The following is a 14,744-nucleotide window of genomic DNA, read 5'->3' on the forward strand; positions in this document are numbered from 1 at the left end:
ATTACAGTTTTTCCGTAACTTACTTCTAAAAATAATCCAGAAACAATTGATTTACAATGACAAATATATATCATTACATTAAGTTTGATTTTATGTATCATTGTGACAAGATAGTATATTAAGAATGAATTGAAAATCCATATTAATATGAGTATTCCTGACTTCAGCTAAGTGCTGATATAATGTAAGTGGGCAATTGTTCAAAGTAACACCATTTTCAAAAGTTAAAGCATCACAGTGTTTAATTTCAGGATTGATAAATTGAGGTCATAGGCAGAGAATTTAATTAAAGATTTAAATCAGAGTTATGACTGGGGCTGTGAGACTGGCTCTGGATTCCTCTTGCAATAAACCAACACAGACACTAATCTCCTGCTATGTATAACTCCAGATCTCTTTGGCTGTGGGCAGAAGATGTTACCTGTAGTTTGCATGAAAATGCACACAAAAATTGCATAAGGGACAATTTAAGTTTCTCCCAAAGCCACAAGTGAGTTTGTGCTTGTACGGCATGCAAAGTGTTACACAGTTAAGCAGAGTGATGCACCGGACTTTAAACAGTGAAAGATCTGAATGGTGTACGTTAATGGAACCCATCTGTGCCACAGCCTCATCATAGCTGGAACTCTTAAAATGCAGCTGGAACCATTTCTGGAAAAAGTAGGTTGGTTCTGAGTAACTCGACAAATGCAGTGGGACAGTATGACAGCAAGCCTCTTGCTTCTCCAAAATATAATGGAAAAAGTCAATGGCAGAGGATAAAACTAGGATGGTGGGGCTGTCTCTGAATAGAAACTAGAAGGGCTCAAAATTTCTTTTTTTGCAAAATGTAGAAATATACAGCATTCAGACATAAAAGCTTCTCGGTTCACAGAACGGACCGAACTGCTGAGTTGGAAAAGACGAAATGTTGAGGTGTGAGTTTCATGATAAACTCCTGGTGGTGCTCCGACGTGGCGGTTTTGTCAAACTCTTGTTCCCCTGATCTGAACAGCTAATAATCAAACACTGTCCATCAATTTACTTTGGAAGTTCTCATCTGTGATTCTCACTGGAACTTACATATCACCAGCGACCAACTATAATCAAACACTTGAGATATTGCATGATGCTGTCACCAAACAAGAAACAGTCCATCCTGACACATTTCAAATCATAGTTGGGGCCTTCAAACAAGCTTGTTTGATGAAATCCCTGCCCAATTACCATCAGCATATAACCTAAAGCACCAGAGGTTCCAACACACCAGATCACTGTTACACTAAGATAAAAAATGCCTTCCTTTCTATGCCCAAATTGCCTTTTGGCAAATCTGATCACTTGGCTGTCCTTCTCTTACCTGCATACAGGTAGAGGCTAAAAAGCAAGGCCCAGAGTTTAGGACAACAAAGAGGTGGAGGAGGCAGAAGAGCAGCTACAGAGCTGCTTCATGTTGCTGGACCTGGCTGTGTCCAAGGACTCATCTGTGGATCTGAGTGAAGATACCATGGTTGTCACGGACTTTATGAAAACAGCTGTAGATGAGCGTGTCCCCAAAAAAATCATCCAGAGTCTTCCCCAATCAGTAACTCCGGATGAACCATTCGATCCGCAAACTGCTGAGGGTCAGATCAGAGGTACTCAAGTCTGGTGAACATTCAAGTTACAAGAGGTCCAGGTACGATCTCCGGAATGTCATCACATGAGTGAACTGGCAATTGTAGACAAAACTTGAAGCAATAAAGGATGCTCGACAGATGTGCCAGGGCTTGAATGCTATCATCTCTTAGAAAATAAAATCAAGTGACAACAGAGCTTCACTTCCAGATGAGGTCAATGCCTTCTATTTCTTCTCATCTTGTTTTTTCCAGCCCTATTGAAGGGTCTTGGCCTGAAACATTAACTGTTTACTCTTTTCCATAGATGCTGCCTGGCCTGCAGGATTTGTGTGTATTACTTTGATTTCCAGCATCTGCAGAGTTTCTCTTGTTTGACAATGTCTTCTATGCTCGCTTTGAACGTCAAAACATGGACGACCATCACGAACTTCTACAGCCCCACGATAATCCTGTGATTTCAGTGTCTGAGGTTGACTTGAGAGCATCCTTCAGGAAGATGAACCCACGAAAAGTATCCGGCCTAGATGGGGTACCTGGCCAAGTACTAAAGACCTCAGGACTCACACCACCGGGTTCAGGAGCAATTATTATCCCTCAACCATCAGGCTCTTGAAACCGTGGGGATAACTTCACTCGAGTTCACTTGCCTCTTCACGGAAATGTTCCCACAACCAATGGGCTCACTCTTGATCTCATGTTCTCAATACATTGATTATTTATGTATTATTATTATTTCTTTTTTTTTGCATTTACATAGTTTGTCTTATTTTGCAACTGGTTGAATACTCATTTGGTGCAGTCTTCCATTCATTCTAATATAGTTATTATTATATTATGGATTTATTGAGTATGCCCACAAGAAAATGAATCTCAGGGTTGTATATGGTAACACATATGTACTTTGATAATAAATTTACTTTGAACTTTAGTAATATCTACTTCAAGGTTGATTGGAGAAGGATCCACTAGTCTTCTCTTCTCCAAAGGACTTCCTAATGGAACAGATATTGAGCATTGCTTCCTGGTCAAGGCTGTTTCTTCAATATATGTCTGTTTTTGATTGTCAAATGTACACTGATTAACATCACTGCTGTAGCCCCATTCATTACAGTGAAGATGAAGAGCGCAACCAAAGTTAAAATGTGAGTGTTTTTTCTAGGAAGATTCTGCCATGTTAATAATTTTAGACCTGAATTCTTTTGCCAGCTTGCTTTTAAGATTTCACTCAACCTCATAAGGTGAAACCATTAAAATAGCATGTGATGCAATACATCTCCACAATCATAACTTTACAGCAGCCATTCTGCAATGAGTCACTGCTATGCCAATCTAACAGACTTGTGGGTGGTGTGGCTTCCTCACTGAGGATATTGGGTGAACCCAAGGAGTAGGCACCCCTTTGAAGCTCTGACAATTGTCTCCACATCAGACCATTATTAAACCAGCCAAAATACAGAAATGAACACTTGTGAAGAAGGAAACATTTCAGCCCATTGGCAGGGACTCTTTTAATGTTGTTTCACAATATTTTACTATGCTCGGCCATTCTAACTATTCTTTGCTTACCAGTAAAAAGGCTGGGCTAACGAACTTCCAGCAGAGCCTCCAGAAGAGACCTGGTTTGAAGCCCGTCATTTGCTTGATGTCCTCACTGAATCTGTCAACTCCTAGAACAGAAACAATTCCAAAACAGATTAAAGCATCATCAGAATTGTGGATGGGACATTTCAACACCTATCCAAATTCAGTTGCCAGGGCAACAATGCAATTTTATACCAAATCATCAAAGAATAGCAATCTAATTACCCACTAGCAAATGAACATTATAATTTTTGAACACAATCTCTACATCAGCTTTACAAAGGACAAAATGTCTAAACTGAAGCTGAGTTGCTTTAACTGCAAGACTGTCCATTTAAAAACAATCCATCTTAACCTTCAAAGTCTCGCAAGTTAATTAACAGAATAAAATAAAATAATGAGTATTTGTTAAGGAAACAGATTATAGAACTACAATAACAGAAAATGCTTTTCAATTTTCATCAGGTATACTGAGTGACAAGGAACTTCATTGCAAAACAAATGATGCAATTAATTTACGTAAACCCTACTTTGCATTCTAAACTCAAGGCTAGAGATCTGTTTATCAAAATGGATAGAGAATTGATAAAAGATTTCACAAAACAATAAACTTTTAAAATATGCACAAGGTTAACATTTCCTGTGGCACAACGTAATGACACAGATAATGATTTCTCTACTATTAATCTGAGTTATGTTTATGTTATCCCATTGGAGTTAAGTATTTAATTTTTGCAAGTATTAAAGGGAAATGTTAGTTAATGGCTGACAGGAAACAGCATGTAAAATTAAGTTGCTTTGCATCAAATATATTTAATATAGCCAATGCGAATCAAAAGTACAGTGAAATAGCCTTCTGTTTGAGCTTTAGATCACAATTAATGTGCTATAAATCGAAGGTGTTCATTCCCTAGCTGGTAACACCTCTGGATGCTGCAAGTACACTGCAATGTAGAGCAGATACAACAGAACTATGACACTGAAGCATGCAGAGCTGCTTTGCACCCATCATCCAGTTCTATTCCTCACTAAATAAAGCTTCTGTCTTCAGAATTATTTATACCGCAACAAAAAAAAAATCAAAAAGCTGCAGATGCTGGAGATCTGAAATAAAAACAGAAAATTACTGGACACACACACAACAGCTCAAGCAGTTGGAAAGAGAAACAGCTTATGCTTCAACCTGAAGACATTTCTACAACATTTTCTGTTTTCATTTCAAAATGTAATGACATCACTTGAACTGGTTCAAATTGCTGCTTATGATATTTCACAAAACGGAAAAGAACATTAAATGCATGAAAATCAGTTTGGCTAAACAATTTCAACTGCAACCCCAGCAAGCTGTTATAGCTTTCCCAATCTCAGAGGTGAGGAAATAAATGAGCATTCAATGATAATAAGACTGCAATCATTGAAGTCATTTTTAATTCTAAATGTGATCACATTGAACCTAATCAGGTAAGTATTTACAGGTTGCTAAGTCTGACTGTATCCTTTATAGCAGCGGAAACATTGGCACTAACTCCCTTCCAGGAAACCACTCCTGAGCTGGGGACGTGAAGCAAACACTTCAGACCTTACTTGCTAATGTAAGGTATCTAACAGCTGCTTCAGGCATCACTAAAATAATTTGTGATGTATTTCAGATTAAGACATCAGTATACACTTTTATCTATTTCATTAGAAGCTTCACGGGCTGGAGAGTGCACTACATGAGAAGCTAAATTTATAAACCAAATTAATATAAAACACTTATTTTACCCGCCCCATGGATGTACTATTTATAATTTCTCTAAACAAGGTAATACAAGTAAAAAATCATGGACAAAGACAAACATCTTGTTACAGTAATTTATTGACACAAAATAAGAGCTTTTTAAAAGTGGTTTTACTTACAAAGGAATGGCAATACTTAATGAAGAAGGAAGGTTTATGCTATTTACATTGGCAGGGTTAATAATAAATCCTGAATGGTAAAATGATATTTATGAGGCCTGGGACTAGATTATCATTTATCAGACTGAGAATACAGAGCTTAAACTGTTGCTTCAGCTGGTTCTGTGAGTATGAGCTTTCAATTGTTTTAGTACCATTAATACGGATTTATTAAGACAAACCACACAAAATCAAGTTTTCAGTAATTAGATAGTTCTCAAAAATTATCAATCTGAACAAGGTATGTGATTGAATGAAATATACTCTATGCAAACATTACAGCATTTGGTTTCTGATTCCAAACTTAAGTAAAACTTCCCAATGCAACTTTAGTTGAGGTTGTGAGCTATTTAATTTATGCCCGTAGGAGTAGAGGCATTTTAAGTGTAGCAAGGAGCCAATAAACATGCAGTGGAACACCATAACCTACTCAGGCCCCAGTTTTCTATATTGAGCACATGAGTTCCAGATACATTCTGCATACTAACCAAGTGCAAGATTCACTAATGAGTCATATATTACATTGCTGGACTTCTGACAAAGTGCACTAGTCACTTATTGCAGACTTCCAGACAACACACCAAGGGAAGGCAAGAGGCATTGATGAATATCATTAGGCAATGCCTTCCAAAACTATGACCTCACCAGCTAAAAGGACACCAGCAGTGGGAAGTTGCCCTCCAAGCCACTCACCATCCTGACTTGGAAATATTTTTGGTTAACATCCAGAACGGGTGGAAGTTAATGAAGACAAGTATGAACCGCTGCACTTTGGCAGGATAGACCAGGGTAAAACTTACAAAGTGAATGGTAGGGCTCTGAGGTGTGCAGTAGAATAAAGAGACCTGCAGTTAAGAGACTGCAAGGGTAAATGACCCTGACAGGAGCTATATACAGATTTTCGAACAGTAGCCAGGGTGTGGGCTACAAGTTACAATAGGAGATAGAAAAAAGCATACTGAAAGGGCAATGTTACAATAGTCAAGGGGGATTTCAATATACAGGTAGATTGGGACAATTAGGTTCATGCTGTATCCCAAATGAGAGAATTTGTAGAAGCCGCACAAGACGGCTTTTTAGAGCAACTTGTGGGTGAACCCACCAGGAGATCAAATATTCTGGATTGGGTGTTGTGTAATGAACTGGATTTGATTAGGGAGCTTAGGATAAAGGAATCCTTAGGAGACAGTGGCCATAATATGATAGAATTCATGCTGCAATTTGAGAGGGAGAAGCTAAATTCAGATGTATCGCAATTACGATGGAATAAAGGGAATTATAGAGGCATGAGTGAGGAGCTGGCCAAACCTTATTGGAAGGGAGACTTGCAGGGATGACGCCAGGACAGCAATGGCTGGAGATTCTATGAGCAATTAGTGGAAAGTTAGAGGACTGAGAATCTTTTAAAAACCAACAGAAGGTGATTAAAAAGATGAAACATGAAGGTAAGTGAGCCGACAATGCCAGAGAGTATATGAAAAGATTATTCAGATATTCAAAGAGTAAAATAGAGTAGATATTGGGCTGCTGAAAAATTACACTGGAGAGGTAGCAATGGGGGTTAAGGTAATGGCGACAAACCGAAGAAGTATTTTGCATAAGTCTCCACTGTGCATGTCACAAGCAGTACAACAGAGGTTCGAGAGTGTCAGGAGGCAGAACTGAATGCAATAGCTATTATAAGGGAGAAGGTGCTTAGGAAACTGAATTGTCTAAAGGTAGATAAGTCACCTGTATCAGACGAACTACACTACAGGGTTCCAAAAGAGGTAACTGAAGAGATTATGGAAGCATTAGCATTGATCTTTCACGAAACATTAGATTCTGCAATGATTCTGGAAGATTGGAAAATTGCAAATGTCACCCCACTCATCAAGAAGGGAGGAAGGTAGAAGAAAGGAAATTATAGTTAGTCTGACCTCAGTGGTTGGAAAGACGTTGGAATCGATTGTTAAGGATGTGGTTTTGGGGTACTTGGAGGCACATGATAAAATAGGCCAAAGACAAATCTGTTGGAATTTTTTAAGGTTGGACAAATAGACAAAGGAGAAGTAATGGATGCTGTTTACTTAGATTTTTAGAAGGTCTTTAACAAGGTGCCACAAATGAGGCTGCTTAACAAGATAAGGGCTCATAGTATTACAGGAAAGATACTGATGTGAATAGAGCATTAACTGATAGGCAGGAGCAACTAGTGGTGTTTTGCAGAGGTTGGTGTTAGGACTGCTTCTTCTTATGTTGTATGTCAATGATTTGGGTGATGGAATTGATGGCTCTGTGGCAAAGTTTGCAGATATTATGAAGATAAGTGGAGGGACAGGTAGTGTTGAGGAAGCAGGGAGGCTGTGTGGCAAATGGAATAAGTGTGTGCAGTTTGGTAGAAGGAATAAAAGCAAAAACTATTTTCTAAACTGGGAGAAAGTTAAAAAATCTGAAGTGCAAATGGTCTTGGGAGTCCTCTTGCAGAATTTTATAAAAGTTAATTAGCAGGTGAGGAAGGCAAATGCAATTTTAGCATTCATTTTGAATGAACTAGAATAGTAGTGCAAGAATGTAATGCTGAACCTTTAAAAGGCTCTGGTGGGGCTTCACTTGGAGTATCGTGAGCAGTTTTGTGCCTTTTATTTAAGAAAAAATGTATTGACATTGGAGAGGGCTCAGATAAATTTCATGGGAATGATTCCACAAGTTAAAGGTATATCATATGAGGAGCAATTAATGGCTCTGAGCCTTTACTTGCTGAATTTAGAAAAATGAGGAGGGGACCTTATTGAACTCCATTGAATGCTGAAAGGCCTAGATAGAGTGGATGTGGAGAGGATATTTCCTATGTTGGGTAGCTCTAAGACCAGAGGGCACAGCCTCAGCATAGATGGACTTCTATTTAGAACAGAGATGAGGAGGAATTTCTTTAGCTACAGGGTGGTGAATCTGTGGAACTTGTTGACACAGGCGCTGTGGAGGCCAGGCCATTGGGTGTATTTAAACTGGAGGTCAATAGGTTCTTGATTAGTCAGGCCATGAAAGGTTACAATTACATGAAAGTGAAGGCAGAAGAATGGGGTTGTGAAGGAAATGGATCAGCTGTGAAGAAAAATGGTGGAGCACACTTGTTGGGCCAAATAGCCTAATTCTGCTCCTGTGTCTTTTGGCCTTATGAAATCCAGATCCATAATTCCTTGTAAATGACATCACAAGTGGATAGGGTTCTAAAGAGGGCTTTGGCACATTGGCCTCCATAAAATTAGGGCACTGAGTACAGGAGTTGGGATGTCATGTTGAAGTTGTATAAGCTGAATCTGAGTATTTGCTGTTCAGGTCACCTACCTACAGGACAGATATCAATAAGCTTGAAAAAGTGCAGAGAAAATTTACGAGGATGTTGTTGGAACTTGAAGACCTGGGTTACAGGGGAAGGTTGAATCAGTCCTTATAGGGGTATTCAAAATTAAGAGGGTGAATACATGGGAAATGCATAGATGGGGGTATCAGAGTCACCAAATGGTGCAACACAAATGAAACTCTTTCTAAATTCCCAAGAGCTGTTTTGTGTAAAATGGGATGCTTTACTTAAACTGATGCAAGTTGGTGCTGAAAAAGGGGGCATTAACAAAGTAAAGGTTTGCTAACAAAGCACTCACAGCTTTGAATGATCAGATGCCACATAAGGTTCTCAACTTACTACCTAGCAATGTCCTTTAGCCAATAACTCCAAAGGATATCTCAGATGGCCAATAGGATCTCCTTCCTTCTTCTGTACCTGCCATCCTATTGACTCTTTAAATAAAATTTCAAATTGTTGTTAAATTAAGATATTTATTTATTTAGAAAATATAGCATAATAACAGGCTCTTGTGGCGCAATGACTCACACCACCCAATTACACCCACTTGACCAATTAACCTACTAACCCATATGTCTTTGGGATGTAGGAAGTAAAGCTCATGCAGTCACAGGGAGAACAAACTCCTTACATATAGTACTGGAATTGAATCCAGTTTGATAGCACTGTAAAAGTGTCGTACTAACTGCTTCGCTACCATGCTACTTGTATGAGCGAGCGCGTGCGCATTTGTGTGTGTATGTGTGCATGCCTGATATACCCTGTGTGAACATACTCTGATATCAATTCAGTCTCCAATAAATTACACAAAACTTCAGAAGTGTTTTCTTTAAGCACTTTATCAAAGCTATCTGATTTCATTATTAACACTACATTGCAGTCCGCAGATGCAATGGAACATTTCTTACTTTGCAGCAGACATGCTCTTATACTAAATTAATTTTAATATAGTTTACTGCTGCAAATTTAGTAATATAACAGAAAAACGGGATTAGTAATTCAATCCAAATGAATTATAGATTGGCTGTGTATCTCAAAAAGGTCTTTAGTATTTCTGTAGTTGAACTCTAGGGCAGATAGTGTAAATTAAGTTAAAATCAAGATGCCTACAACATGTTAATCATATTTCAGACTCTATAAAAGATCCAAATCTGCTTGGTAGATTTGATTCAGAAAAACATCACGTGATTCACCGAAGCTGGATAGGAGTCATGCAAGGATGTCATTCGATTTCACGTAGAAGTAGTATAATAAAACATTTTAATAACAGTTATCCAATTACTGCCTGTATTTCTGAAGAAACAAAAACAAGTCCTGATCTTATTGCAAAACGTCTGCCCATATTTCACAAAACATACAATATTACAGCACAGTACAGGCCCTTCAGCCCAGACACAGTGCCGATTTTTTAATATAATCAAAGATTATTTTGACCCTTCCCTCCTGCATCATCCTCCATTTTATTATCATCCATGAGCATAGCTTAAATGCCCCTGATGTGTCTGCCTCTACCACCGCCCCTGGCAATGCATTCCACGCATCCACAACTCTGTGTAAAGAACTTATCTCTGACACCTCCATACTTTCCTCCCATCACCCTAAAATTATGGCTTCTTGTATTAGCTATTTCTGCTCTGGAAAAAGTTCTGGCTATCCTCTTTAATAGATGGTTTCCTAAGGAAATGCTAAGATAGTTTAATTAATCATGGTTATAATCATTAATAACAAAACTTTAAAAAAGCTCATATTAAAATTGGCACAAATTCTTTCCATTAATTAAAGCATATTTCAAGCAGCAGTCAACTCTTTGAAAAATATAACATGATTATTTCCATTACATCCTATTTATTACTCATTTTATGCTAAACAATAGAATTTAAAAAATAAATAATGTTAGAAACACTATATTTATAATACAGCACTATATACAGCCTTTAATGATGGAATGTTAGCAATTATTCAAGCAGTTTCAAACTCTGTTTCAAGCAGTTCATTTAACCACATTATGTTATGTTATTTAACCACAGTATGTTAACCATGACTGTTTTTAAAGCTGCAACATAATTTTACTGGATCAGCTAAGAAGCTCTAAGGTAATTACACTTACTGGAAGTCATTTGAATGGTGTCAAACAAAATAATCCAAATGAAACCTTGCAATTTTAAAAACTCTTATTTGAAAAGGCACAAAAATCTCATTTGGTAAATAAATTTCTTTTGAAAATATGACTCATTTTCTGGTGTCTGTGAATAAAATATCTATCTGTTAGGCACACACTTTATGCCTCTTTAAATACAAAATTAACTTTCCCTTGTCAAACAAGCCATTTTTTTATTGATAACATTGTCTCTCAAGAAGTTCAGCTAGAAATATCGATAAAACCAGGTTGATGGATCTAAGATAAGATTGGACTCATATTTGCTACTCTCTTCAAACTACTGATTTGCAGGAAAATAATGAGGAAGTATATCATGTTAGCTACTATTACCATGCCTGCAACTTAAAACTATTTAAAAACAGAGTGAAAAGACAAATATATCAAAAATCTAGTGCAGAGAAATAAGACAATACTTAAAAGTTAAATGGTTGGAGCCCCAGTTATTGAGAAATTTTAATTTGTAATATACACAAGATTGATGAAGAAAATAAATTCAGTGCATGTTACTACATCTCTCAAGTTTGAGTGAATAAAAAAATGCAGACAGCTTTGTCTGTAAACTTCTATTTATAGAAAGACATAGCCCATTCACACTTATTTTACACTAATCACATTTTCTATTCTCCCCAAATTCAAAGCTCAAGAGTTCAAAGTTCAAAGTAAATCTATTATCGTATATGTCTTCACTTCCTTGCGGGCATTCAGAGTATGAACTCTGTCATGGACGGTTCCAAGCCTGGCTGCGAAAGGAGGGTTGGGCATGGGATAAAAACCCAGTGCTACAGAAATGCCATTAGAAGCTCCAAGGTCCTCATGCTTGGGAGAGGAAGGATCTTTGGGGGTGGGTTACACCTGGGGACAACTTGACATACTGGCACAGGACAGAGGACTCTGGTGAACTGCTGCTGGTGGCCTACGCCCCAACAGGAGTGATGGGCTTAAGGAGAAAATAAATTCACTGCAGAACAAAGTCAAAGTACATTTCTTATCAAAGTATGTATGCAGAATTCAACTCTGAGACTTGTCCTCCTGCGGGCAGCCACGAAACAAAGAAACACCAAGGAACTTATTCAAAGAAAAGTTCAAACACCCAGCAAACAAAACCAACAAATCACACAGACAGCAGGAAGTGAGTGAATAACACACAGAATATTAAACATCACACAGCAGAGTTCGTGAAATAGTCTAGGAAAGTTCAGTTTAGTTCAGTTCAGTTCAAATTAGCACTGTGTCATTCTTTGACTGCTGGCCTAAGTGCCTGTCTGTATTGACGTGCCCTGATAAAAATTGTACAAAATAGCAATTAAAAAAAAATGAGTGTCTAAAACTAGAAAACACATACAACATGACCTGCAGAGTTCTCTAAAAACGAGTCCAATCCACAAAGTGCAGCTATCAAAGCGTGCTCACGACCCAAGAGACCTGCACCCTCCTCCAGCAGCAGTGAGTGAGAGAGAGAGGGTGACTGGTCAAACACAGGCAGACGGTGCGGAGTCTGAATATTGCTCGACACTTTAATCTGCGGGAATTGCAGCCGATCATGGGTTCGCACGTTGTCATATTAGGCCGCTACTTCCATTCTCCACCAAGCCAGACTCCCTTGGAGACAATAAAAGTGCCAGATGGCTCAGTCGGCCCAAATACACAATATAAAAATATACATTACAGGCTCCAGCTGTGCTCGGGTTGGTAGTAGAAGTATATTTTAAAAAAGGAGGAGAAGAAGAAGAGGAAGAAGTGGGTTCCTGAACTATCTGCATCCTGCCGTTAGTTGTGTTGGCGACTGGCACCATCAAGCAAAGAAATGCAGTAGTATCAATGAAATACCACACACAAAGACTCACAAACGACCAATGTGCAAAAGACAAGCTGCAAATACAATAAAACAACAATAAAATTACAACCAATCCATTATTACACTTAGAACAATCCATAATAACCATCCAGATATAGTATTCCAGGATAAACAAACAGAATAACTTACTTAATAGAAATAGCCAATCCAAACACAGAAATCAATAATGAGAAACACCAGAAATATGCTGAACTAAGAGGAAATTAAAAGCAATGGAACATGGTCAGGGTATATATATTGTCCCAATAGTAATACCTACAACTAATATCATCCCAAAGTTACTACACAATCACAATATTTATAAAACAATATTTATGTAAACCTTCTGAAAGCCACAATACTAAACAACACTAGAATAGTTCAAAAATTCCTAGCAATTGAGAAGCAAGTGTGCTTGGCTATGCCTGTACCTCAGGTTCTACCAGCTTGAGCTGAGAAAAGATAAAAATACAATAATAGTAAATAAATAAAACTGAGAACATAGTTGTAGAGCCCTTGAAAGTGATTGTGGAAATCAGTTCAGATTTTGAGCTCAGTTCGGGTTTTTCCATGCTGGTTTAGGAGTCTGATAGCTGAAGGGTAATAACTGCTCCTGAACCTGCAACTCCCCACTGGCTCTAAACTCACTTACATACTAGGGGCAATTCACAGTGGTCCATCTCTCACTTCTTTGAGATGTGGGAGGGAACTGGACCGCCCTAGTAGAAACCCAATTGATCTCAGGGAGGCTGTGCAAACCCCACACAGATGGCACCTGAGGCCAGGATTAAACCCGAGTCACTGGAGCTTTCCATCGGCACTGGTTCTCTTAGCCACACCAGTGTGCTGCCTTTTTGTGTAATGGTTAAATATCCTTTGAATCACTAAGCTGCTGCTAAGTTGAATTCAACTGAGTTAAATATCTGTACTTGTTCAGTTTTCCACTGAAAACTTAGCCATCCTTATGCAGAACGTCATGGTGAAATGCAATGATTTATATTCTTCCAGTAGTTTGTTTAAAAACTGTCAGTACTAAAATTATACTCTAAGACAATTTGGACTGCATATAAACATTATGAATACTTTGATGAATGCAAATATATCTTTAAACTTCATGGCGGGCGAACTTTTTATTTCCAATAATGGGCACCAGAGTAGCGTAACTGTCAGCACGATGCTATTACAGCTTTCAGCATTTTGGCGTTTGGAGTTCAATTCTGGAGTCGTTCGGTAAGCAGTCTCTGCCCATCCTCCACGTGGCATGTGGCAGTTTTCTCTGGGTAGTCCGGTTCCCCCCCCCACAGTCAAAAGAAGTGCCGGGAAGGTTAATTTGTCATTGCAAATTGCTCTGTAATTAGGTCAGGGTTTATTGGGGGTTGCCGGGTTGGTATTGCTCAAAGGGCTGGAAAGCTTACTCCACACTGTATCGCTAACTAACTACCTAAATAAACTGCTGAGTATATAGTGATTCATTTTTGTCTATATTACAAAGAATAAGTGCTTAGTTATCTACCGCTTTTTAAAAATGCATTAATTACCCACAACATATTTTAACTTTGCCTGAATAATTTACAAATAATTTATCCATTGGAAAGTGGTAATTTCTGGTACATCTCATGATTAAGTTATATTTATTATTTTCTACATATTTTTAGATATGCAAAGATAATATTTATATTTGAAATTGGATTATAGGGGCATGAAATATCACTACATTTCAATTGCATGACTTTCATGACTAGGCTTAAATCCAAATATTTCAACAAAGTTCACTTTCTTTAAATGTCACACAGTGCTTGAGGATCTTGACAATGATCCTTTCGGGTGACCCAAACAGTGGAATCTTTTTTCCCCAGTTAAGAAACAGACGACAAAATGCCAGATCACATTATCAGGAGACATCAATTAAAACAAAATGTTGTAATGGCGCATCATCTTCCAAGCGCAGGGTCACCTATTCTCATTTTTAACTGACCCAGAGGCTCAAATGAACCTGCTACCCACTCAAGTTTAAGAACTGGAAGTATTTGTGAGGCCACAAAAGCACAAATCGTACTGGTACATGATAACACTAGTTTAGATTTCTGACATGACATGGTTCTTTTTATTTTTTTGGCCAGAACTATTTGAATATGTAGCAATTAATAGGATGTACTGTTTTGACAATATGGAGACATCAAGTACCAAGATGTCCATAAATTATTTGAAAGCATCAGTACAATGATAAAATACAGATGGCAACATCATGTTGTGAACATTCATGATTATCATTGATATGTACTGGGATTATTG

The 14,744-nt window shown here is 38.0% G+C and overlaps 1 protein-coding gene across 2 annotated transcripts in view; it reads right to left on the reverse strand.

Annotated features, from left to right (window-relative positions):
• The window catches only part of slc6a2 (solute carrier family 6 member 2), a 134,510-nt gene that overhangs the window by 14,228 nt on the left and 105,538 nt on the right, over positions 1-14,744 (reverse strand). For both annotated transcript variants that reach the window (XM_059992812.1, XM_059992811.1), the window contains one exon: positions 3,165-3,265. In XM_059992812.1, coding sequence (XP_059848795.1) covers positions 3,165-3,265 — 101 coding nt within the window. The remainder of the gene's footprint in view (positions 1-3,164; positions 3,266-14,744) is intronic.

The sequence above is a fragment of the Hypanus sabinus genome, chromosome 17 (genome assembly GCF_030144855.1).
Source record: "Hypanus sabinus isolate sHypSab1 chromosome 17, sHypSab1.hap1, whole genome shotgun sequence".
Taxonomy (NCBI): domain Eukaryota; kingdom Metazoa; phylum Chordata; class Chondrichthyes; order Myliobatiformes; family Dasyatidae; genus Hypanus; species Hypanus sabinus.